This window comes from Cicer arietinum, chromosome 6 (assembly GCF_000331145.2).
Source record: "Cicer arietinum cultivar CDC Frontier isolate Library 1 chromosome 6, Cicar.CDCFrontier_v2.0, whole genome shotgun sequence".
Lineage (NCBI taxonomy): Eukaryota > Viridiplantae > Streptophyta > Magnoliopsida > Fabales > Fabaceae > Cicer > Cicer arietinum.
The window spans coordinates 19,431,274-19,458,783 of NC_021165.2; the positions used below are offsets into that span (position 1 = coordinate 19,431,274).

Sequence of the window (27,510 nt, forward strand, 5' to 3'; positions counted from 1 at the left end):
AATATTTTGAAATAATTTAAATATTTGAATTGTTCGATCAGTATTAACAAGTTAATAATTAATAACATAGAAATAACAGCATTTTAGAGATGTATATATATTCAGCAAAAAAAAAAAAAAAGATAATAGGTGGGTTAAAACTATGAACTTGATTTGTTTATACTTTAATTGATACTATGAACTTGATTGGTTTATTTTTCTCACCGTATTTTTTTAATTCAAGAGTATAATTTATCTCAGTAAACATAATAAAAGACGTGTAAAAAATAAATAATTTTATCATAATATCTTTTTTATAATATTAGGAAGTAAGTATTTTCATTTATAATAATTTTTTTATAACAAAAAACTTACAAAAATTTAATACGTGACTATATATAAATACACGACAAAATAAATTACTATAGAATGTTTCTAAATAAATCGTTGATCCTATATATTATTATTCAAATTTCGTTTCATTTTAAATTAGATAGCAATACCAATACCTATTTATGTTAAATTAATAAGATTAAATTAAAAACGATTTATACAAAAGAAATATTTCTCAAAATAGAAATAAAAAGCTATTTAATACAATTAAAAATATTTAATAAAAATTTAATGACGATTGATTTTAATGGTATGAGTCAGTCTTCTACAAATATACCTACATTTAGTTTGGACAAAGTCTTAAACAAAACTACATCTAATAAAAAAAAGAAGAAAGATGTCAAAAAAAAAAAAAATCAACAAAAAGATATCAACTGATGTTTGACTAATAAATTTACTAAAGTAACTGCAAATAAATTATATATATGTTATACATGAATCACATGTTAGACCTAGGAACCCGTTAGTTAGTTGGTATACCATAAAGATTAAGAAATAAAAAGAAATGAATGAATATCTTCAGTAGTGAATAAGGTAAGTGTAAATTCTATATATGTTATACATGAATCATCAAATGTTAGACTTTGGAAGGCAAGTTAATTCTATATTAGTACACTAAAGATTAAATTGAAAGAATAAAGGGAAAGAAGAAGAGTGGGAAGAGTTTTTGATTTTGAGTCACGCGGAGTAAAGGAAAGGGAGCCAACTCTATTATCTAGCTGGCTGTCGGAGAGATCTCTCTCACCTATCGCCTCTGCACGTGACTCACCACCTCACCTCTCTTTCTCTCTCTAAACTCTCTTTTAACACTCTCATAACAACTAAAATACTCTCACTCCCCAAACCCAACGCGAACCCCATCGCTTTCTTCTCACCTTCCATCAATTCTAAACCCAAAAAAACTATCAAATCTCTCTCTCATTTCCTTGTTTACACCATCACGTTCTTCTTCATTCTCTCTCTTATTCTCTCCGCTCCTAATATTGGTGTCTAGGTGTTTCTTCTCCTGCATTTCACCGCATGAACAATTGATTCAGATTCAAATGCTATTCAACTTCATTCCACTTTTGCGTTCAAATGCTTCGATCTTCTTCAGAGGTATAATAATTATTACTACTCTTTTTTGTCTCTTCCTTCTTCGTCAACGCATTCTTGGATTTTACTATTCTTATTGGCGGCAATTTTAATTCCGTTATTTCTCACTTCCGTAGCAGTTTCACTATCACTTTAAAACCTTCTTCTCAATCTCTCTCATTGATACATTTTAATTTTCCCTTTTCGTTTTTGCTCTTATAAATAGGTTTGGATGTGTGCGTAATTTTGGATGGATGATGAACTTTGAAATTGTGTGCTTGAAAAGTTGTTTTGAGAAGCTTCTTTTTTTGCTTCGCGATTTCCGAGTTTTGATATTGTGATTGAAGTACTTAGTTCTTTTTATCAGCGTTTAATGCGTGTCGGTGTAGTGTATAAATCGTGTAAGAAAGCTAATCTTGACCGTGGAAAGAAGAGAGTAGAATTGAAGGTTTGTGTAGTATTAGAATTAGAATTCAACAGTTGTTAGGGACGGGAAAATGAAAGTAACTGAAGGAAAGGGAGATAATTGTGAATCTATCTGATCTTGTGTATTTTGATGATAAAAACTGAATAACACAGTATTTATAGTTAGACTTAGAGTTGTCTCTGTAACTGAACGAATCTGTTTGTAACGGACTGGTTCAGTTAGTAATATTAGTTCTGTAATTTTTCTCCTGTGGTTGCATCTAGAGTAATCCTAGCGACTGACACATTAGGGTCAGTTGTAACTTGTGGCAGTTTAATCCGGAGACAGGTTCTCGCACATGAGTAGCTAGGTGTTTTTAACCAAATTTGTTACGTTTATTTTGGTAATGTTTATTGACTATATTGCCTGGAAATGCTTCAGTTTCTTGTTATATGCAATCAATTACACTATACCTTGTATTTGGTTCATGCAGGTTATGCGGCCTCCAGCTTGAAGCCGTTGGAGGTGCTAAAGCATGTGTTTCAATGACTTGTGGTTTCGGAACTACCTTTAGCTTTGATACATCTCGTATGGATTAAGAAGTGCAGAGAAATGGTTTTAAATTCAGAATTTATAAGAACATGGAGAGGACACGAGAAGATGCACGGCTGACAGAGCAAAGGCAGTCCAATGTGTCGCGGTGGCCTTCAGATTTCGTTGGAAAATTGGGATCTGTTTCTTTGGGAACTCAAGAGGAGACCTTAAATAATAAAGAATCACCTAGATATACCAATCAAGATTTTATGTCACCTCAGAGGGCATCGCAAATTCTCTGGCACACCGGAATGCTTTCAGAACCGATACCAAATGGGTTTTACTCAGTTGTTCCGGTGAGGATTGATTCATGTCACTTTACTAGTCAGGATATGTAATTGCACTTGGTGTGAATGCACGAGCTTGGAGTATATTGGTTGATCATGTTATGAATGCACAAGCTCGGAGTATAGTTGTGTTTTCAATATGACTTATTGAATTGGAGATATTAATTCGGTACGATTTATAAAGGAATTTATCGGAAAAGAGTCTTTTCTATTAGTTGAAACTTGAGAATAATTAGTTGAGTTGGAACTTCTAGTTCTAGTCTCACAGTAGGAAAACATCAAATGAAATATCAATTTTTGTTTATCGTATCAATTTCGAGATATTTTTCCTTTGATTATCTAATTCCACATATTAGGACGATATTATCTTCTGTTTTGTATTATATTCTTTGTCCTTTTTTAATTATTTTTTTAATAAAAATTGGAAAAGAAGACCCATAAGTGAAACAGCTTTTTGTATGAAAGTTAAGGGTTATGCAAAGTTTACAAAATACAGCATTGAGCTCAAGTACTTAGTTATATAAATTGTAGGAAATCATCAGGGAACTTTTATGGCGGCTTGGTAAGAGTAATGTGGCATACATGTAAGTGCCAGGTGGTGCTTGGCGCAGTTAGTGGAGCTAGGTAGCAATGTGCTTGTGAAGGCTCATGTCTACTTTGCCTGGTAAAGACTTATGGCAAAGAAATAGAACTTGTCTTTAGCCTGTGCAAAATAGTTAGTGATTATGGTATTGTACTATCACAAGCGGTGGTATCAGTATCATTGATTGTTAAAGAAGGGTTCATTTAATTTTGCAGGAAGAGGTCAACTCAGCCCATTCTGGAATTTGACATGGTTTTATTGAAGCTTCCCGATGGAACTTCCTTATTTTGGCCCTTTTGTACTAAATATTTGCTTTGTAGTATAGTTTTAAAGAGCTATACGACAACCTTAAGCTCATTTATGTCATGTATTATTCTTTGAGTTTATATGTGATATCCCTGTTCTTGATGTGTAATCAAGATGCTTTCCTCTACATCTTTCATTGTCACTAATTAATCCAATGATGCGCAGGAGAAAAGGCTCAAGAAACTTTTCGATAGTATCCCTACTTTGGAGGAGCTTCAAACTTTAGGTGGCGAGGGTTTTAGGGCTGATGTCATTGTTGTGGATGCAAAGAAAGATAGAAAATTATCTATGTTGAAGCAACTAATTGTCACATTGGTTAAAGGATTGAACACAAATCCAGCAGCAATGATCAAGAAGATAGCTGGATTAGTATGTACTACTACTACTGTATCTTATTTCTAGATCTTGTTTACTGTGTCGGGATTTCCTCATATATCATTATTGCTCCATTATTGTCATTTAATAGGATTTTTTTCCTTGTGCAAAAGTGTATTTTACAACGTCAAATACTTTTCCAAATTAGTCCATGATAAGTATCTGAGCCCTTGGAGAACCCTCCCCTAAAAGCTAGCTATCAAGGGGAAGGACCAATTCACTTAAATACTCCATTGACTGTCTCGTGCTACTCGATGTGGGACTTGTACCCACGTCCCTACCATAGCACTGCCCTTGAGAGTTGACGTCTCAACAGCTGCACTCTACAACACTTTACTCAGTCGTTTCTAGTCAGCCCCTCTGTAGGTAGCCTTTCTGAGCCACCACCAACCACTCTGATACCAATTGTTAAGTATCCAAGCACTTGGGGAACCCTCCTTTAAAGGCTACCTATCAAGGGGGAAAAACCAAGCCACTTAATTACTCAATCGACCATCCCATACTACTCGAATGGGACTTAGGCACTCCATAATACCCAAGTCCCTATCATTCGATTGCCAAATTTTAAGAGACTTGTTATCCTAGTAGGTTTTTCTATTCATATTTTCTACGTTCTGATTTAGTCAACCGCAACTTATTTCAATTAAATTATTCCACCTTAATTATCTACTACAAGTTTGTTGGCAGGTACATTAATAATCAATTAATGCCTTTTATTCAATATTTATTTTATTTTCTAAACATAGGTTAAAAGGTGCTCAACATTTGTTTTGATCTTAATTCCTGCACAGGTTTCTGATTTTTATAAGCGACCAAATGTAGAAAGTCCAGCAAAAGCTGCACTTGAGGAATCCTCCCACATGTTTGAGAGTCGTGGTGTCCAGATGCTGGGGCAAATAAGGCATGGTTCATGCCGTCCTCGAGCTATCTTATTTAAAGTTCTATCAGATACTGTAGGTCTTGAAAGTAGGCTTATGATGGTAAGCTCTAGTTTATTTTGGTTGTTATGAAGTGCAATTACTCCCTGTGATACTCGTGTTTATCAATGTTCAGTCTAAAGACAATATATAATTTTGAAGGATTCTTGTTTCTCTTCGTCAGGGTTTTCCAACTGATGGAGCTGCTGATTGTGTAGACTCATACAAGCATATGTCTGTGATAGTTGTGTTAAATTCTGTGGAACTGCTGGTTGATCTCATGCGCTTTCCTGGCCAACTGTTACCACGATCAATCAAGTCAATTCTTATGACACACATTTCTGCAGCGGGAGAGAGTGATTCGGCAGAAAATGATTCTTGTGATTCACCATTAGAACCAAACAGTCCTTTATATGGGGTTTCAGATAGGTTAGATCCCGAGAGTTTGGAGACTGTTATTATTTTTTTTGCTTCGGCTTAATTACATACTTGCTACTTTTTGTTTCTCAAAATTTTGTTGTTCCTTAATTTTAATTTCATCAATTCAACAATACAATCCTTATTTTTTCAATAAAATAAAATAAAATCCAGTCTTGTATTGCAACTTCTGACTATGCATTGGCCTAATGACCTTTAAACCATCCATTTTGTCCATTACAAGAGTTCCTAATTGACTGGCATTGATTTTCTTGGCCCCCTTACAGTGCTGAAAAAGATGAGAATCTCCAATTCCATAGAAGATTTGAAACATCTTCAAATATTTCAGGTCTTCCCTTGCGAAATATGATGTTACGATCAAATACCAGTTTGGACAGGAAATTAAGGTAATACTTCTATTGCTCATCCTTAGATCTTATCCGTTAGTCTTTTTGTTTTGTTACTTTTGCTCAGTTAAAGATTCTATTCTCTTTCTTTTTCTTTTTCACTTTGAAGTGTTATTTTTCATTATGATTGATTAGGTCATTTTCTATGGTTTGTGAACCTTTTTTGACTTGATTTTCTTAAAATATAGAATACCAACTGTTTCTTATTGAATGGTTGTCAATTTCTTCAGCTTGTCTCATAGTGAACCCAACATTGCAACTTCAATTGGTCGGCGTAGTCGAAGAAAGGTCATTGCTGAACAGAGGACCGCTAGCTCAAGGTTATTCCTGATTTGTGGATTTTGGATAGATATGTGTATGCATTTTAGGTTTAGAACAAGTTGTAACCAAATGCAAAATAACTTAATAGTTTACTACTTTACTTAAAAGCTCTATAAAAATAAATCACATTTTTCCACAACCTTAAAATCCCTTTTTCTTTTAAGCTCAAATAAATGGGCCGTTTGTCTGTGTTTGTGGTGTGAATAGCCTATAGTGTTTGACAATATTCCTGGCTTATCTAATATTGTTGCCAAGAGAAAAAAACCCTGTAGTTGCCAGTATGAAGAAATGTACTATGAAATTGCCCTATACACCAGGTCTGTTGGGATAGAATAGCTGCACTCAATGATGAGTACGCTACCCAAATTTGAGGTTTTTCTCATATTTTAAAATTTTCAGAAAGAAATTGATTCAGATCAGTATTTGTGAAATTTGTTGTTGCTTTATCAGTTATCACAGTTTTCATGTTTACTTGGAACCAGTTGTCTTTACAAAATGACTCTCAACATGTAGACATACTTGTCGAGACAGAGAATGATAAAAGGAGAAATTGACAATTAAATGGTTATTTCTGATAGAGACAAGTTTAGACTTCAGAGAATGTAGTCTTTAATTGCCAGTTTAGAGGAAAATATTTATTTCTGTTGTTCTTGGCTTCACAATGTGGATATTTAGTCACTTGTCCTGGCAGACTATCCTGACTTTTGCAAGTAGTGCATGCATTTTTTTACTTTGATGTTTTCCCGATCTGGCAGAAGATGGTAGAGAACTAAAATAGCTTTTGTCAAAATTTCAAATATGAAATGGTTGAGGAAATTTCATTGCACTTGGCCCAATTTCATGAAGAGCAAATTATGTTAAATAATAATACTTTAATTATTGGAATTAGACAGATTTGTAGATAAATGACCATATTGTCTTCAATTAGGGAGCACCTAATATGGTCCCCAAAAGTATGAATTCACCCGTGGTCCTCGTTTTTAGACTTCTAATTGCCGGTTAGCATTTTATTATTTTTTATTTGATGCTTTGTAAATATCTAATTTTTCTATTGCCTTTACAATTCTGCCCCATCTTCTACCCATTGTTGACACACAGTTAACTTGAGACAAACCCATTCTTCTCTTCAAACCACACAGATCGACTCTAATAGCCAACTTATTGTGGCAAGGATGTAACTCTAAGACACAAACCTGTACATAAGTCGTTCACCTTATTATTGTTTTGATGGCAAAGATGAGATAATGGTTATTAGATCCCTGATTACTTTGCTTCTGTGCTGTAAACTTTGTACTTTTTTCTACTTTTTTAGATGCTGGTATATATGTTTGCTGGGTGAGGGTTTGATGTGTTGTTCACCATTGAGGTAAAAGGTGCAGTGTGTTTTGTTCTTTAAACAAGGGTTATAAGTTAGCGTTGATCAACAATCTAACATATCTGATCTTATTTTGTTTACCATTGAAGTAAAATGTGCAGTGTGTTTTGTTCTTTAAACAAAGGTTGTAAGTTAACGTTGATCAACAGTCTAACATATGTGATCTTATTTTGTTAACATATTTTGTTATCATATATTGCAGTCGAAGATAGACATGCTCGGAGATTTGTAGTTTTTGGGGGCAATAATTATATCATGGTCATGGACGGATTAAAGACCCCCATTAAAATTATCATCTCATAAATGTATGCAAGTTCCATAACACACAGTACACGAGATGTGACTATGAGAAGTATAACAATTCCCAACGACCAATAGATGTGACTATCAGAAGTATATTTGTTTTGGTTGGTAGGATTCTTCGAAATCAAACAACTAGAAGATGGGGCTGAAATGTAAAAAATAAAAAACATAAAAAGGCAATAGAAAAATTAGATATTTACAAACAAAGTACTGAAAAATAAAAAAATGCTAACCAACAATTACAGGTCAAAAGCCAAGGACCACCTGTGAACCCATAATTTTTAGAAACCATGTTAGGGACTCCCCTTCAATTTTATACGTTTCAAATTTTTTTCTATATCAAATTTATCATAAATTCAGCTTGTCTGATTATCAAAATAATCTCTGATTATCTAATGGTTGGATTAAAGAAAACCACATTCTGCAACAAATTATTCATGGTTAAACTATCACATCTTCCAATGTATTGTGCACTTGAATGTGCATGTTCCTGTCTATTGTCAATAGATGTGCTTGCTTGTACTTTGTTTTCAGCATTGTTTCCCTTGGTGAAAGACGGCTTCTCTGTTGCTGAATAAGTGATACTCACCCTCATCGCATATTGATTATGGGTGATTGGAAACCTCCCTGAGTTTGCAAGTTGGTTAGAGAGGGTGAGATGATAGGCTATTAAAATAATAGGTAGGAGATATGGGAGGGGTTATCTTTAGTTTTCGAAAGGAATTTAGAGTGGCAACCTCTTACAAATAGGACTTTCTAATCTTGTCTTTCTAATGGATCTGTGTTTTATCAAATTTGTGAATCAGTGGCATCACTATTTAAATGATCTCAGAACCCAACTTACTAAAATACCTTAGAATATTAATAATTTGTGCTTCCAATTTTTCTTATTTTGCAGTCCAGAACATCCATCATTTCAAGCTCGTGGACAGTCTAAGCTTGGCGGTGGCAAGACTGCATTTAGAGATTTTGCTGATGACCAGGCTACATCAAGGTTTATTCCTCTATGGTTCCCTTAATATTTGCTCGGACCCTGTGATTGGTTGTTGGCTTTTTATTTTTCACTTGCACATTTTAACTTCACTGGGCTTTTATTTCTGAAGGAAAACCAGTTGTCCTTATCTCCAACCTTTTTTTTTCTATCCGAGTTTGCCCTTATAAATCTCTAATGACCAGCTCAAGTTTGGATAAAGCAATGATATTCATTAGTTCAAATTTTCTAAAGAATTTGTGCTTAAAACTGACAAAGCTTAACAATGATAAATTATCATTACTCTTGGTGTTGCAGTGGACTAGAAAAACAAGTTGTCCTTATCTCCTCAACGTTTTTCTTTCTATCCGAATTTGCTCTTAAAGTATCACATCACTTCCTTTTTCCCTCATGAATTTGTTTGTGAGGACATATGGTCCTGATGGTCATTATATCTAGTTATGTACATATATGAAAGTGTTTTCTTCCTCACATTTTCAAATAGATGACTTTTTTTTTTTTCCTTTCAGATCCAGCTATAAGTCAGATGGTGCATCCTCATCAGAAGCTCGTAGGATACGAAGAAGAAGCATCAGTATAACACCAGAGATCGGTGATGATATTGCAAGGTTGGTTGTTGTCAATTATGCTTCTGCATTTGTACACACTAAGCTTGCTGTCCTTGGTGCTGATCAATGTTAAATTGTTTATTGCATGTTTGCTATTGGTTGGTGTTAAATTATTACATGTTTGCTATTACGTTCATGTTTGCTATTGATCAATGTTAAATTGTTGCATGTTTGCTGTCCTTAAGTATTTCTTTTATTCCAACTTATAAAAGTTTCAGGCTAGGACTGTTGGATCAATTAACCCTTGCTCGTGGTATAACTTAACTAAATTTGATAGATTGTCTGAGGCTTGGTTGTCATAAATGGTTTGTGCTTTGTGCTAAACTACCAATACAAAGAATGTATTAATTATGTTAGTACTTTGGTCAAGCAAAGTAGTGATCCCCTAGGACCACCCCTACTTGCAGTTTTTATTGGGCATGCCTGTTATTTTAATTCAGAGGTAATATATTGTAAATGTGCTATTGCCGATTTACAAGTTGTTTTATTACTGTGATAACTCAGGATCTAATCTCTGTAGGGCTGTGCGGGCAATGAATGAAAAACTAAAGCAAAATCGTCTTCTAAGGGAACAAGAGGATGATAGTTCATTGTCTCACTCTCCCAATGATCGAATTAGTAGTGAAGAGCTTCAGAAAAATGTATGTGTTGTGTGTATTTTTATAGTAATGATGAAGTATGCTATCATTTAAACCACCTTTCTCTTGCTGTGGCATCTTCAGCATCTCCTATGCATCACAGTCTACAAGATAGCAATATCCTGTCGTTATTTTTCTTCTTAAAAAGAAAGCTATCTATTTTTGTCAGTGACCGCAATATGATTTTATTTTATAATATTTGGGAATAGAATCATAATCATAACGATTGTGGAGTTATGTGTGTTTCATTATTGTGTCTTGTTTTAGATGGTTTGGGCATGTGTGGAGAAGATGTACAGAAATACGAATTGGAAGGTAGCTTAGATACAGGATTAGCCCAATAGTTATTAGTTAGAAAGGGAGACCAAGGAAAATTATAGGTCAAACCCATTGAGAAGGATTTGGAATTAAACGACCTGTTGTTAGACATTATTCGCGACATTATGATGTCTAACTCATATAGCAAATCTACATAGTGGAAAAATGCTTTGATTGTTGTTGTTTCAATGTTGATGGTTATAGTATGAACATGTGTAATTTAGTGTATAGAAATAATTTGTTTTGGTTTCTGTTTTAAACACGATGTTTGACGCACGTGACTCCTGTACTGAAATATCACAGCTGTCAAATTTTCGCCTTGATGATCAAAATGAAAGGTCCCCCTTATATCCGCTGCACCGCGACAACGTAACTTCTCATAAGGCAATGTCATTACCCTCTTCACCACATGATTATCGAGGACAAACTTCCGAGACAAGCAGGCCGTCGGGATATGAAATAGGTGATGAACTGGAGTCGACTTGGAATAAAATCCTTGAATCATCAATGTCCAATAATAAACCTCTGTTACCATATGAAGAGTGGAATATTGATTTCTCAGAATTGACAGTTGGAACTCGTGTTGGGATTGGTATGTTTTCAGATTTTACCTTAGTTATTGAAATAATATGACTTGTGATTGTGAATCACTGTTTCCAGCTGATTTACCTGACTCAAACTATTTCAGAGGTTGGATTTCTACATACTTGTGCTTGATTGTGAAAGATCCAGATAGATCTGGACCAGATCTGATTTTTTTTCTAGGGTTTCCACCAACTGATTTTGAATCCAAGAAATCGATGTTTGAGAGCCATAGAAAAACTTCTATTTCTTCCACATGAAGGAAAAAATTAAAAATAAAATTGCATGATTCATTTTCCCCCCTCTTGTCTATGAGTGTGATTCTCCTTTAATGGAAGAATAAAGGAAAAGGAAAGGAAGCACTGTAGTTTTAGCAAAGGAATTAGTGCATGGGATGAGAAGTAGGAAAGAAATTAAATAGTTAGTTTCTTCAAAAAAAGTTAGTTAATAAATTAGTAAAGAATTGAGTTTAAGGAAAAAAAATTGAGTTTTTGAAATTCATAAAGAAACCAGAGTTGGAATGGAGTCTCATTATTTATGAAAGACATAAAATTGGAAAATTCGATGTTGTACTTTTGATCTAGTGTTACTTATAAGTTTATTTTTATTATTTTTACCAACTCAGTATGATACCGCCGACAGTTCAGAAGTATCCCTTTCAATTCTATTCATGATTTGAACTTCCCTGAAGAAAACTAGCTTCATATAATTTATGGAACTTGATTGCTCTATTCTTTTTCAGGGTTCTTTGGTGAAGTTTTCCGTGGCACATGGAATGGCACAGATGTTGCAATCAAGGTTTTCCTAGAGCAAGATTTAACTGCTGAAAACATGGAAGATTTCTGCAATGAGATATCTATTCTCAGGTATATTTTGATGATTTTCTGAATGTCATTAATTTTTATGTTACATCCAACATTTACTGACTCCCATCTCTTTCTTTTGTCTCTTTTTTTGTCTTCCAGCCGACTTAGACATCCTAATGGTACTCTCTATCCTCTGAACTTGATATTTATTTAGTTATATGGCTTTTCACTAATTGTTCTTCTAGATTGCTTTCTAGAATGAAAATGTATGCAAGACAATCTAAATTTCTGTATCATCATTTTATTGAATTCTTAATGTTGTAAGAATGATATTTGTACATATACGGTCCTCCTACAGAGTATCTCATGTCTAAAAAAAATCTCATATAGCATGTTTTCTCTGAGATCATCTAAATGTAAATTGAATTTTATGCAGTCATCTTATTTCTTGGTGCATGCACAAAGCCTCCACGCTTGTCAATGGTGACCGAATATATGGAAATGGGATCTTTGTTCTACTTGATTCATGTGAGCGGTCAAAAGAAGAAGCTTAGTTGGCGAAGAAGACTAAAGATGTTACGGGACATATGCAGGTAAGTAATTAAGTATTCTGATTATTCACATTTCACACCCTCCAGAACCTTCTCTTAGTTCTCCATTGTTTTCCTATTTAGTCATTTAAACTTTGTTGTACATTCACATTCATGTCAGATATTGTTGATTTTCGCAATTCCTTAAAAAATATCAATATATATGGTAGTAAATTTTGTTCATCCAATACAAGACAGATCCTTCCATAGTGATATAAGGCAAATAATAATAATTTAAGGTTTTTCCCCGATGAAAGAGAAATGCAACTTACAATTCATCAGAAGTTGAGTTTAATTGATTTATCATTGCTGAATTATTATCAAGTAGATTGTATTTCATTTTAATCAAATTGTATCCCTGTCAGGGAAACAATTTGTTCTGCAAGACTTATCAATTTGATGGATTATTTTATTATGATAGTTGATATTGGTAAGATTGTATTTCATTTGTTGACATTTTCGAAAACATCTCGGTGGTGAGTAGGGGCTTGATGCATATACATCGAATGAAGATTATTCACCGTGATGTGAAAAGTGCGAATTGCCTGGTGGATAAGCATTGGACAGTGAAAATCTGTGATTTTGGACTTTCGAGAATAGTAACAGATTCTCCCATGAGAGATTCTTCTTCAGCTGGAACGCCAGAATGGATGGCTCCTGAACTGATTCGAAATGAACCGTTCACTGAAAAATGTGATATCTTTAGCCTAGGGGTGATAATGTGGGAGCTATGCACTTTGAATAGGCCATGGGAAGGCGTACATCCAGAGAGGGTATGTTTGATAGATTTGTTACGATTTCTATTTCGATTATGGTTCTATATAGGAAACATATGTTGAGTCTTGAAATCAAAATGATAATTTATGTTGCACATTCTTTATTCTCTGTTGATTAGGTGGTTTATGCTGTTGCTAATGAGGGTTCCAGATTAGAGATTCCTGAAGGCCCGCTAGGCCGGCTGATTGCAGGTTTCTGCTACTTACATAACTTGATTCATGACCCTTTAATAGTATTGTAATCATAGTATATTATAATTCAGATTTTAATAGTATTGTAATCATAGTATTATAATTCAGATCCCATCTACTTCAACTGGTTTCTTGATTTTTCATGTGCAGAGTGTTGGGCAGAACCTCATGAGCGTCCAAGTTGTGAGGAGATCCTATCTCGTTTGGTAGACATAGAGTACTCAATGTCCTGATGCAGTTGTTATCTTTTGTACATAGTGAACTCTGGGTAGAGTTATCACATTGTATTTCGGCTCATGTTTATTGTAAAATAATATGAATATGAATTTTATGTTCTCAGAACAAGTTGAAACGTGCATTGGTGCATTCTTCAAGCTTTGCTGCTAAGTCGTCGCTTATGTGATGAAAAAAAAGCAATGCTGATTTCTATCTGTCTCTTATTATTACACAGTTGACCTATCATTTAGTAGTTGAAGATTTTGAAAGAAGTCATTTATGACCTAATTTAAGATGATAACCAGTGTAATCCTTCTTGCTTCATTGTTTTTTAATAAAAAGTTAATTCTAAACAAAGATACACTTCAAATTCAAAGAGACCTCTTGCAAGAAGACTTGAATACAAAAACCATTAATGGGGTTCTAAATAATTTCTACTTTTTGCCTGATTTATTCGTGAAAGATGGTGCATGTAATCTATCGCTCATTTGTGGAATGAAAAGCACAAAATATATTTTTAGGCCGAGTAGAATTAGAATGGTTACACTTGAGACTCAAGAATCTGACGTATCCTGCAATTTTACAATGACAAAAGAGAGGGAAAGTTACAAATAATCTACCAAAACAGTAAGTGATGTTAACAAGCTTTAAAACTTCAAAGAACAGTATCCTTCTTCTCTCGGTTATTGAATCCTATCGGTGCCATGATTGGGGCTTAAGCAAACATTACAAGTGATCAATCACAGATTTGACGCCTATTCAATGCATCTTCAAAGCGGCTGCATGAACCCACCCTCATCTCTGTGCTCATGTCATTCTCCGGTGCCGGATAGTAATCCTCCCTCAACTGAACATCTCTTAAGTTTGGTATCTTGAGGAAAAAGTTCATGAAGTGTTCATGAGTTGTCCCGTGAATGAAAAGCTTCCTCAGAGTGTAACATTCTTGTAGTAAGCCAGCAGCTGGAAGTGACAGGCTCCTCTGGTTCACATCTTCATCTTTTGGTGGCCAATAATGAAGCTCATTTAGACTCAAACTGCCAATCCCATTAAGGAAGAACCTCTCCCACAGGCTCAAGTCCATCTGTCCAGAAGGCGCCGTGTAGACATAACCTCTTGTATCACCACAATCCAACCACATCTTCGACAACTGAGGATAACAAGCCAGAATGCTCAGACCAAATTCGCTCTCCGCTGGCTTCGGCTGCCCTCTGCAATCTCCTTCAACCTTTATACGAATCTCATCCAGATTGGGGCAATCCTCCAACCCTGCTAATGGCAACTGAGTCAGAAGATCACCAACCTTTATCCACAGAGAAAGATACTGCAGCCTGTCCCAGAAATTGCCATAGTAACCATTACCATTGCTCTGCCCAAACAGATCATCCTCCTCCTCCATTCCATACTCGCATCTCCGCCTCTTCCTTTTGCTCGTGTCTTCTCCACATTCGTCACCCACAAAGCAATCCATTAACTCATCACCATTCAGTTCATCCAAAGCATTCGGGTCAAAGTTGGGAAAACCATGTCCAAAGTCATCACTTTCCTTCCACACACAATCCAAGTGAAGCCGCTCAATCCGGTCCCGAATGGGCTCCAAAGCTCTAAGAGTCGCGGCAGCATCGAGGTTGACACAATTAGCAACCTTGACATCAATCAGAGTCCTTCGAAGCAAGCAAGTCATGGTCCTCAACCCTTTTTCTGTAACAAGCTTGCAGCCCTGAAGCTCAAACCTCACCAACCGTGAACACCCTCTGGCAATCTCAATCAACCCCATGTCATCAAGGTCACCACAGCTGCTAACAGACAAGGATTGAAGCCCATGGCAAAGGGCAATTCCGTCAAGCCGTGACCCAATTGCCAAGCAAATCCCTTGAAACTGACCCAACTTAACAACCTTCAAATTGGGGCACTTTAAACTTAACTTCTCAAAAGCAAAACTACTCTGGGGGACATTTTTACAAACATCTAGAACCAGCTCTTCCAAAAGGGGAAGCCCTGAGAACAACGCTAGAAGCGTCGCGCGGCTAATCCTAGCATCCTCTCCGCCCAAACCCTCTTCCTCTCTACTATTCGAAAACGACGACGTATCTGACATGTGAAGGAGCGATAGCTTGGGGCAATTGGAAGGGATGGCCAAGAGCGTTTCGTCACCGACGAATCCGATGTATCTCGGATCGAAAGTGCAAGCCACGAGAAAGTGCTCCAAGTTAGGGCACGATGAGGTGATGGACTCGATTTGGTTAGATTTGAAGCCCTCTGTGAACGATGTGGTTAGGAGGTTCAGACGGCGAAGAGAGGACGCGGCTGCTGTGTTCGCTGCCAGAACAGGTGGGAGATCCTCCGGCCAGTGGTAGAAAGATGAGAGGTCCAGCGAGGTGAGCGATCGGCAGCGCGACAACAAGGCGGCGAAGTCGGAGCCTGGTTGTAACCCCGGCGGACGTTGGTGCCACCTGACGAGACGAACGTCGCGGAGCTCTGGCCATGGGTTGAAGAGAAGTAGATGGAGCGTTTCAGGGTCACGGACGTAGACAGTGAGTGAGGTCACGCGCGGGAAAGCATTTCGGAGGCGTTGAGCGAGGATAGGAGAGTCGACGGTGGTGGGAGAGCAGAAGAGCGCGTGACCCCACGGCGATAGGAGCGACACGTCGAGGTTGGTGACATACGTAAAGGAAGTTGGAATCCTGTACAGGTCACGCGCGTTTCCTCGGAGCGTGAGAAAGGTTCGCGTCTTCCTCTCCAACCGAGAGAAGCTCTGACAAACAAGGGAGAGCGAGTTCCGAGTCCGTGTGTCAGTGATGCCGGCAAACACCTTCGACAGGATCTCCTCCGGCAGGTGGCTGATGGTGGTTGCTTCGTTATTTCCAGCCATCGCCGGTAAGACTTTTTATCCTTTCCTTTTTTAAGAAAAATAAAATGGAAGATTTATTTATTTCGCTATGGTAATTGGGGTATGGATATGAGTGAAATTTAGTGAGTAATATTCTGGCAGCTTGTAAGATCCAGTTAAGAGTAGTGTTTGATTTTATTATAGGGGATGCTATGGTTGGTATTGATATGTATTAGAGTGGAGGGACTTAACTTTGTTGGTTGGGCCAAGCATAGCCACGTGAATACGATGTATCTGTCTATGCTGGAAAATTGTGTGTGTGTGTGTGTGTGAGAGAGATAGAGATAGAGATAGAGATAGAGACAGAGAGGTTGAAAATGAGGGATGGTTTTGGTACTTTGTTAAAGCCAGCCACCCATGGGAAAGAAAAAAGAAAAGGGGGTAATGGTGCTTACGAAATCTGTCTACATTATTATTATTAAGATAAAGGGAAAAAGAATACAGACAAACAATTGAGGATTGGTTGGGTCCACATACAGGACCCATTTAATCCCTTATCAGATAAATAGGGTTAAGTTTTAGGCATATCACATTCTGTCATTCACGTTGGATTGATTTTTGTTTTTCTTTTCTTCTTTGGTATCTTGTTCATTTTTTCTTTCTATCTACTATGTCAAGGTCTGTCTTTTCCATTCTGAGTCCATTGTGATTGGAACACAGTCACACACTATATAGTGCAACATACACTTGGCATTCTAATCACTATTTTCACGTTGATATTTTCAGATTTGCTATCAAATTAATAATAGTATATACATATGATAAGGCTGGTACTATTATTATCTGTTATGTGTATTGGTTTCAAAAGTTTCTTTCTTCTTGATCATCTGGGTTATTTCGCGGAAATTTATGCCCTCCAAAGTTTGGATATTTTTTTTATTTATATTTTTTTTAATTATATTCTACATTAATTTATATATACAAAAATGTCATATTTTTTTATCTAGATTAAGGTGGAGGTAAACAACTTTCTTTTTTTTTTTTTTTTTTTTGACATCTTTAATTTTGTAGCTTCATACTGTGGTAGCCACTAGTATGTATTTGATAACATGCTCTAGTTATTTATCACCTTCTTCGTTGCTAAAAACTCAATCTTCCTTATATCATCATCAAAAACATAATTGCTTCTACCAACAAAGATTACAAGAGAAATAAGGCTAAATTACATTCGTGGTCCCTTAACTTAATTTCAGGTAACGTTTTAGTCCCTTATCTGTTTTTTTTTCTCCCGATTTAGTCATTTATTCCTAATAATATCAAATAAAGTATGAAAATATGAGTTTATTTGAAGATTTGTGTTACGGATTTGATGAAATTTGTATTATATTGAAGAATATAATTAATTTTATGAGTTTTGATTGAATTTTTTTTTTAATTTTTTTTAAAAAAGGATAACGTTGTTGAAATTTTAAAACATAAAATATCAAATTGTCATTTAAAATTAAAATAAAGGACTAACTCGGGAAAAAAAAATAAAGGACTAAAACGTTACCTGAAATTAAGTTAAGGGACCACGAATGTAATTTAGCCAGAGAAATAATGTTCCTTACATTATGGTTCTCACTAAATTTTTTAAATATTTCAATGTCTCCATCGCTAATGAAAATTCAACCATCAAAATCTCAAAATTTTCCTCCAAAAATACTTCACACATGAAGAAAGATTTGTCCATTCCACCAACTCTAAACATTCATCAAAATCAAACTTTTTCTCTCATGGAACCAACAAAAGAAAACGTTATGAGAGGAAAACATTCTTGAATTCAAACTCTCAAAATTTTGGAATCAACATTCCTCAAGAACGTTCTCCGTTTCAACAAAACATTATTCCTTTTACTGTTGCTCAATTTGATTCCACCCATCGAGTTTAATCCCACTTTGGTATCTCAACCCCTTCACTCACTTCAAAATCCAGTTATGCAGAGCCATCTTTGCTCACAAATTAACTGTGAAAGAACCTCTCACATGTTTCCCAAATATGGATCTTTATGGCCCATTTTTTCCTCAAGCTCAGTCCATTTCAGGTACTCTTCTCACCATTGGCTCAGCTTTTGCCACACTTTCTTTCTCAATGCTCATTCTCCAAGGCAACCCTCTTCAGCTCCCTCACATGGATGAAGACCTTTGTCCTTCAAAGTGGTCAAAAATTGAGAAGAACACCTCGAAAACTCGTAACGACATCCCCAAGATTTTTACTACTCTCTAAACTATCATTGATATACATGTCGATCACGATAGGGAAAATGTGATCATAAGGGATTGGATGGCCACTTAGAATTTTTCTTACTTTGTCTTGTAATGTGTATGTCTTGTCAAGAGAACACATTTTATTTACTATGGTTGTAAATCTTGAATACATTTTATCAATGGTTTCTCCTTCATTCATCACAAACAGTTCAAACTTTCGTACATCAATACTTTGACATGGCTTCTTCCTTCAAGATGGGTTTGTAGTGTATCTCATGTTTTTTTAGTTGTATCACATTCATCAACTCTTTCATTTTCTTTCCTTCTTAAAGCACATGATAAAAATAATTGGGCTTTAGCATTAAAGTACTTTAGCTTTGTCTTTTGTTGTTTAGTATGCTTCTTTCTTTTCAACAGATGTTGAATCATTATGATCAATTCTTGGTATGAAGTTTTCATCTATTATGATGTGTCACATTCATGTATCTTATGATTTAAGGAATAGTTGCATCTTACTTTTCCAAACGTAGTAGTCTGTACCATCAAAGTAGAGTGGTCTATTTGATGATCCTTCTTCAACAATATATTTAGCTTTTGACATTGCTTCCTGAATCTTTTCATCTAACATTTTTTGAGTATTAATCCTTAGAGGCAGACTCTGATGTCAATGTCAAACACAAGGAAGAGGGTTTGAATTGTGTTTCCCTTTAAAAATTAATTCATGTTTTTAATTTAAATTAACTCAAGATTAATTTTGGTTTTAAAACAAAAGTGCAGAACGTTATTGGTTAGTGAAAATAAATGAGTAATATTATTTCTACGCAATCAATGCTTGTGAGTAAGAAATAATTAAAGATAAAGATAAAAGAATCACACAATGATGTATTCAGGCTCACCCAAAGTAAACTATGTACATTCCTCACAATTTGTGAGCTATTCCACTAATGTGATTTAACAAGGATGTTCTTGCGTTCACACAAACTTTCTTGATCGATTACAATGTTCACCTTTCAGACTTGAAAGAATTTCTTACAATTACCTTTAAATCCAGAAATGGTTTTTTACATGTCACATTTTAATCACAAAAAATATTTTTACAAGCCACTCAAACAATCTTTAAGAATGTAATATTGAGTTTCAAATAAAATATTAAGAGAAGGTTGATGGATCAAAATCTACTCAACACTTGTTTTTGATTTATTTTCAGCAGAAAACTCAATAAACATATATGTGAATTTAGTGAAAGAAAACTGAAACTTTTGTTTGATTGAAAAACTTTGATTTCTCAAGTATGTGTTTAAGTGATTAATTGATTGCACTTGAAACTTTTGTTATTATCTTGACCTTGAGATTCTTTTTAAAGGTTGATGATAGCTCATGTAACCGTTAATAATGCAGTCGTTTAGATTGATATTTTAATAGACATATTTACTATTTTATCATATTGATAGATTTTGATTTTCGGCACCTATGAAATCAAATTTCTAAATCAAAAGGTTCAAATATCGAAGATGCTGAAGATTCATCAAGAACAAAAAAATTCTCATCAAAGATTCAAGTACCATTGTATTGTATGCACTTCATTTGATTTGTTTATTTTACCCTTGGTATTGGTTTAAGAATATTATTATTATTATTATTATTATTAGTAAGAATATTATTATTATTATTATTATTATTATTATTATTATTATTATTATTATTATTATTATTATTATTATTATTATTATTATTATTAATGTTAATTTAAAGGAGATGTACAATCAATATTAAATTGTTTTATATTAAATACTAATAATAAAGTATCACATAAAAAAAATATTAGATAACACCTTTGATTTAATCACGTATAATATAACGAAACAAATTAAATAGTTATAATTGGTCAACGGTATCAAATTATTTTATGTCGTAGTGCTTATGTCACTGCATTTTGTGTTTGTATTTTGATGTGAAAATATCACAACAATGTTATTAATATAACTTTGTTTCATCTCTTTGTAATCTTAAAAAAAATTCTACCTTAAAATGAGACACTATTTCTAAGAACATCAACAAGTTCAATTCCCCGTCTATATTTTTTTTTAATATATGTATAAAAGACAATTAAAGCTTATAATTAAGAACCAAGGTAGTATTTTGTAATAATTAAAATATGATTGTATTAAAAATGATTAGTTCTAAAGAGTGTCATTTATATATATAAAAAAAAGTGTCGTTTTAGTTTTAAATTAAATGTAATTTTATTTTCATTTGTCAATTATACCTTCTAATTAATATTATAAGCACTACTTTTCATTCAATTATGATTCTTCACCTTGCATTCATAAGCTAATAGGAATTATTATTCTGATAAATAAGGTTAACTTGGTAAAAAAAATTATTCTATTAATTAAATAAAGTTAGATATTTGTATAAAGAGATTATTAATGTGTAATATTTTTGAAAATTGTCTTATATTAAGTGATGTATCCATATTCACAAACTAAAATCAAGACCGGAGTAACATATTTAGAGTCTTAGAGCAAATATTATAATTAGACATTTATAAATAAAAAAATTTATAACATAAATCTTATAAAAAATAATCCGGAGCATCCAAATACGAACGCAAGTCAGGATTTACATGATACTCTTATCTTAAATAATTAAATTTGACGAACATTTATAATTAATCAATCATATTATATATTTATAATTAAATTATTTTAGACTTTCTTTAAACTCAAAATTTTGAGTTCTAACACCCTAGCTCGAATTATTTGGCAATGGCTGAAATCCTTCTAAATAAAGGGCAATCTTGTATTGCATTTATCTTTGACATGTTTAATCACAATTTTTAAGTTGAACTGCAAAAGATATATAATTATTATCTATCTTTGTTATAAGTGATGGTGAAATTGCTCTATTCTCGTGTGTGATAGTTTAGCAGAAGGATAACATATACTGAAAATATTAATTGTCCCAAAAAGCAAAGATGGGAAGATAAGATTTGTGTAAAGTGTCTTCAAATGCATATAAAATACAATTAATTCAATTAAGATCGATACAAAAATCATTCTCTATGAATGGATGTTTCCAAACTTTTTCAAAATCAAAATAATTTGTTTATAATCTGTGACCCGTACATTGCATATTGCACAAGTATAATAATAAGTAAAAGTATTAATTAATATCTAGAAATGATTTATTAACGTAAAGAGTATACTAAATAAAAAGGAAAAACAAACTAATAAAAAAGTTACCTACAAATAATGATGTTGATTAATATAATAAAATAGTAGTAACATAAGATTAAGTAGGAATATAGAAAGGACAAGTGAAGTTGAGTTTTGTGTATTCTTTATTTGATCTTAAGATTTGACCAAATCGATTTTTATGTTATAATATAATATGTTCTTTAATCTAATCAAATCCGATCAATTATAAAATAAAATGAAATTGAGTTGGTCTCAAGACGAGCAGCCAACTAGTAATTATTTAACTTCTTTTTTTAGAAAAATAAAATAATTCATAGCAAGTTGTTTATAGTTAACACTTGTCAATTCAATCAAAAGTATTGATTTATAAAATTATCGTACATCAGACTAATCATTCAATCAAAACAAGTTAATGTCTACTCGGACCCATAGATCTTTTATCATGTCATAGTTTTACTCTTTAATCAAGTATCAAAACAATTAATAATAATAATAATAATAATAATAATAATAATAATAATAATAATAATAATAATAATATTGTGATAAGGAGGAGAAATGATCTTTGGAGTATGAAATTTTTTCAAATCTTATTAAATTAATGAAGTGGAGTCAATAATAAAATAAAATAATAAAATAAATTCATTGTTCTTTAGTTTATTTTAGGACGGAACAGATAATTTAAAAAGTAACCTAAATCCAATTTTTTTACTTTATCATATTCTGTCCTTTTTTGTTTTTATTTTTCTAGATCAGATTTCTACATCCCTAGAATTAAGTCCTAAGATGTGTCTTTCAAAAATAAACTACTAACATGTTTGTGAGGTACCAGCTTAAGCATATGAGAAGGGTATTTCGGTCTTTATGATGTCATTTCCCACTTTTGTCATTTTTTTCTCGATAAGCGAGTAAATATCTTTTTATCGGGTCCCACACATTTGATCATTCTTTAAATGACACCAAATAAATAAGAGATAAAATTTAGAAAATTGTAATTTCCTTTCCTTTCCACTATTCCAAACGCACGCTAAGAGTAGTTTTTAAGTCCTATATATGCGTTTTACTAAAGATAAATTATGAGGCCTTACACACTTAGATTGGTTAATTATACTACTAGTCTTTTTATTTTAGTTAAATCACAAAAATAAGTTTTTTATTTTATTTTATTTTTCATTTTAGTTTTAAAAAAAATTAAAACTTGATGAAATATCATTTTTTTAATGATGTGTCAAAAAAAAAAAGATGATGTGGTATAGTATATGTGGATTAATTGAATTTTAATATTATTTTAAATTTAAAAAATACAACTATTTTTTTAAAACAAATTTCATAATTTTAAAAACAGAATTTAATTACAAAAAAAAAATAAAGAAGATGAAATTAGGGATTTTTTTGTTGTAATTAAATGTTGTTTTTAAAAATATGAAATTTGTTTTTAAAAATAAAAATTATAATTTTCAAATTTAGAATAATATTAAAATTCAGTTAATCTACATAGACTATGCCACATTATTTTTTTTACACATCATTCGAAAAAATGACACTTCATCAATGTTTGAACCAAAATTCTATTTGAGATATTAAAATTAAGGAGAAATAAAATGGAGGAACTATTTTCACGATTCAGCTAAAATAGAGGGATCAAAAGTGCAATTAAGTCAACATTAAAAATGTGATTTGAAGTTAGAATAATTTATAATAAGGTGTCACAACTTATTTATCATCAATTGCATATAATTTTAAGAGGTCCCATATCGTGATTAAAGGATATTTTATTTTGAACACTTAAAAATTATACATATTTGCATACAATTTTTTGAATATTGAATGAATATCATGTATATTTAAAATTAGAAGTAATGATATTTAAATATGTTGTTAGTGACATAATTGTTAAGATTTTATAGAAATCACATCTATGATTATTGAGAAAGAGAATATAAAAAAGATAGGAATGAGGGATACACCACACTCGAACTTCTATTGAGAAGATGAAAAATAAATATTAGAGAATGATCGCCGTAAGAAAATTAGTTTCTATAAGAATAAAAGGGTTGGTCCAATCTAGAACCAACAGATATATAATATCCCAAATACTCAAAATGCTTTTTTATTTTTTATTTTTTTTTATTTTAAAAGAAACATAAATTCTACTATAATTAACTTACACGATATCTCGAGTTTGAACTCAAAACAAAACGTCCAACCTAACAATATCAGTATTTGTCTGATCTATTTTTTATTAAACAAAATTCTTCTCTAAGATTTGTAAATGACATTTTCCCATTTTTGAATTTTTGAATTAGAGTTTGTTTGAATTTCATTAAATGATTTTCTTACTCATGGCTTTGGTATTATAATCATGAGCAACCAAGTGAATCTAATAGTGATTATGATAGCAATAAGTGCAAGTAAAATCATACCAATAATGAAAATAGAACGTCGTACTTCCATTTTATAATTTATAATAAGTGATACGTTAGAAGAACTTCCATTTTATAATTTATAATAAGTGATACGTTAGAAGAAGAAGAAAGAAAAACTTTATTCACACTTTTAAATGTAGTGACAGTTATGAGATATGATGATTTTTGTATGTGAGTTATGAGGTGTAATGAAAGTTGATAAATGTGAGTTATGAGATAATAAATGTGTAACATTGATGGCAGGGGCATTTTGGGTATTTTGATTTTTTTTTAAATTTTGAGGGGTGCGAATAGCAATTTGGGGGGTGTTGGTAGCAATATTGTTTTAATTATTATTAATTTTTTTATATTTTTGTTCATTGATTATTATATATATAATTTCTAAAACATTAGTATTATATTTTACTTTGATAATAGTAAAAAATTACCAATAGTTAATGTGAATAATTTAATAAAATACCTTTTTTTTAATTATTTCATTTTTTAATATATGTTGAAGAATTTAAACGATATTGAGATAAGAGAGTATTATTTGTAGAAGTGAAAGATAACTAAAAAAATGATTTTTCAAAATATCTATGGATCGATTTGTTTAAAATTTTAAAAAATAATTTTTATGATAGCTTACTTAAAAATAGTATTGTTGTTTTAAAAAATATATATTTTAAAAAAAAAATTTATTAAAAGCTTCTCAAAATAATTTTTAATTTTATTTATTTTTAAAATTTAATTATTAAAAAAAATTATAGCAAATAGATAAAATACTTAAAATAATGTTTTGAGATAAATTATTTAAACCAATTTTTCTTTTGAAACTTTATTTTTAAATTTTTTCAAGAAAATATTATAACAAAAAATAAAAAAATCGTAAAAAAATCTTAAATAATCTATTTATATCTCTCCCCTGAGTTCCTTTATAACTGAAGGGGTAACACAATCTACTCTCCTCACATTTTTCTAATAACCCCACAACACCAAGCAATTCAGCTAACACTAAATTTCTCTTGTAGAGTATCACATTTATTAATTTCTTTTTATCTTTCATGAGGCAACATAATCAGAAATTGTGTTACGTTACATGTATCTGGAGTGGCTGATTAGGAAAAGATTACACAATCTAATCAAGAGAAAATAAGAGGAGTGAAGTTGGGTGGAGAATTAAACATAAAGCTAATACATCATTTTTAGTTTTTGATTGTAGAGATTATGAATTGGGAAGGGGGACAAATGAATAATGCAACATCAAATAAGCTTGGCAACATTAATAATCTACCCTTTGTATAGAACAATATTCAATCAAACAAAAGATCATTGCTTATCTTATGAATTGGGATGATGAGATGGTTCACATACTATACAATTTATTTTGTCATTTCATATATAGATTCTAAGTTAAAATGTGGTCTTATTAATTAATCGACAACTCTTGATTACAAGCATGTAATTTACATAGATTTATCATTATTATGCATCTTCTTGTGTTGAGAAAGGAAATGAGCATTAACGACTCTGCAATTCCTCCTAACTTCACCAGGTCGACCAGACTGCAAGTCACCCATTTTCAACATCCCTTCTACAAATGCTTTGAAAAACTCAGTTTGATCTTTACTATACAAACTCACAAACCCTCTTGTTTTAGGGAAAGTGAAAAGTGTTTGATCAGAGTTCAGAAATCCTCTTCCAGCAACCAAATCCTTAAAATATTGGTTATCAAAAACCACAGGAGTTGAATCAAGCTTCCCTGTCACATTTTGATCAACATCTAGTGGACATAGTTTGTTAAGCTCTTTTCTGAAACCAAGATCAATAGCAGGGTCAGGCTTTCCACTACCGGATTGATTGTATAGTCTGAACATTATCGAAAAACAACGACCTTTCCCGATCGAGTGAGATCCTGAGAGTGCTACAAGGTCTTTCACAGAGAGGTTGTATTTCTTGAAGAGGTTGATCAGAGTGCTTGCATTGGCTCTTGGACTTGGCATTATATTGTTTGAGTCTTCTTGATTAGCTGTCAAGCTATCCAATCTTCCTAGTCTTACCTCCCACTCAGGTCCTCCTGTCTGCAATACAAGTTAATATAGATACTGACATAGACACCAGACACGACACTGACACGTTGAATTAATTAAAAAAAAAAAAGAATTGGAAGATAGAGAGAGATACAAACCAGTGCTACAGCATCTCTAGAAGCCATGATTATGATATCAGCACAAGAAACAACACCTGGACAAGCCTTCTCTAAAGCCTCCTTAACCTCATCAATAACTTCATATGATCTAAGCGAATTTATATTCGAAAGAGCTAATTTCTCTCCTATCATACTTGGTGTATCATCAAGCAACATAGAAGCGTCACACCCCTTCACAAATTCAACTAACTCATTCAAACAAGTTTAATAAAAAATAATTTTATTTTTAGTCACTTCACTTACTTTTCAGTTCCTTCAAATTACAAAAATAAAAAAATTGGGATTAAAATTTTTTCAATATAAATAATTCATTGAAAAAGTTGGTGGATCATATCATTAAGCAACATATAGAAGCGTTACACTCCTTCACAATGGAATAACTCATTCAAACAAATAAAAAACTTTTTTTTTCTTTAATAATAATTATAAAAAGGTACTAGTAATTGGAAAAGTTGAATTTTGATAGTAAGAGTAAAGAGATTATATTACTTACATTAACAAAGCAATCATGAAATTGAAAGCGCATAACAGAGGCAAGACTTCTGGGTTCTCTTAAAAGAGCTTTTTTCATGACATTTTTTACAATGGTTTCAGCTTGTGGACATGTATATGAGTAAAATCCAGGTCGAAGATCTGATGATGATGATGATGTTAGTAAGAGTAGTATGTTTATGATGAAGATGAGAAAAAGAAACATAGTTGGTTGGTTTGGTTGTTTTGAAGTGTGTGTGGATAAGAGGAGACAGAAGAAGAAGTAAACAATAAAGCGATTCTGTTTTGTTTTGTAAGTTTTCCTAATATTCGACGAATATTTAAGGGGAGAAGAAGTTGCAGAGACTTAGTCATTCAATAATTGCTTATTTGACTTTTGTTATGCTTCTGTCAGGTACACACTAGAATTAAATATTTGTTTAAAAGATTATTCTTTTAATTGACAAAAATAATCATTCCTTTTGTCTCAAATAATTGATTTTTTTTTTATAAAAAATATTTTAAAATAATTGAATATTTTGATTTACAATATATATTTTTTAATTATATTTTTAAATTAATATTATGTACCTCATTTTTAATATAATATCTTTTATTATGAATTTATAAATTTTTGTGTATAGTTAAAACTATTTTCCTTCCACTGCTAGCACGCCTCTCACGCGAACCATGTCACC

General features: G+C 32.6%; 3 protein-coding genes across 6 annotated transcripts; 1 reads left to right on the forward strand and 2 right to left on the reverse strand.

Moving 5' to 3' along the window:
* The first annotated feature begins 958 nt into the window (after positions 1 to 958).
* On the forward strand, positions 959 to 13,684 carry LOC101507841 (serine/threonine-protein kinase EDR1). Of its 4 annotated transcripts, none has more exons than XM_004505430.4 (17): positions 959 to 1,470; positions 2,346 to 2,742; positions 3,788 to 3,991; positions 4,789 to 4,977; positions 5,099 to 5,343; positions 5,619 to 5,738; positions 5,969 to 6,058; positions 8,636 to 8,731; positions 9,238 to 9,336; positions 9,857 to 9,977; positions 10,596 to 10,884; positions 11,617 to 11,740; positions 11,840 to 11,859; positions 12,117 to 12,273; positions 12,755 to 13,043; positions 13,166 to 13,238; positions 13,389 to 13,684. In XM_004505430.4, exons 2-17 carry the CDS (start codon positions 2,494 to 2,496, stop codon positions 13,469 to 13,471), a joined length of 2,448 nt encoding a protein of 815 aa, XP_004505487.1. In that variant the 5' UTR covers positions 959 to 1,470; positions 2,346 to 2,493; the 3' UTR covers positions 13,472 to 13,684. The 4 variants fall into 4 exon arrangements, with proteins under 4 accessions (XP_004505487.1, XP_073226299.1, XP_004505488.1 ...); XM_073370198.1 differs by lacking the exon at positions 959 to 1,470 and adding an exon at positions 3,265 to 3,397 and having other exon boundaries at positions 2,603 to 2,742; XM_004505432.4 differs by lacking the exons at positions 959 to 1,470; positions 2,346 to 2,742 and adding exons at positions 2,750 to 2,902; positions 3,265 to 3,397.
* A 266-nt stretch (positions 13,685 to 13,950) lies between these two features.
* LOC101508786 (F-box protein MAX2) lies at positions 13,951 to 16,728 on the reverse strand. The gene has a single exon (XM_004505434.4). It carries the CDS (start codon positions 16,321 to 16,323, stop codon positions 14,191 to 14,193), a length of 2,133 nt encoding a protein of 710 aa, XP_004505491.1. The 5' UTR covers positions 16,324 to 16,728; the 3' UTR covers positions 13,951 to 14,190.
* An 8,716-nt stretch (positions 16,729 to 25,444) lies between these two features.
* On the reverse strand, positions 25,445 to 27,159 carry LOC101488447 (peroxidase 17-like). The gene is made up of 3 exons (XM_012717182.3): positions 26,835 to 27,159; positions 26,321 to 26,512; positions 25,445 to 26,213 (listed from the first exon to the last, which is right to left on the reverse strand). Exons 1-3 carry the CDS (start codon positions 27,036 to 27,038, stop codon positions 25,599 to 25,601), a joined length of 1,011 nt encoding a protein of 336 aa, XP_012572636.1. The 5' UTR covers positions 27,039 to 27,159; the 3' UTR covers positions 25,445 to 25,598.
* Positions 27,160 to 27,510: the final 351 nt, after the last annotated feature.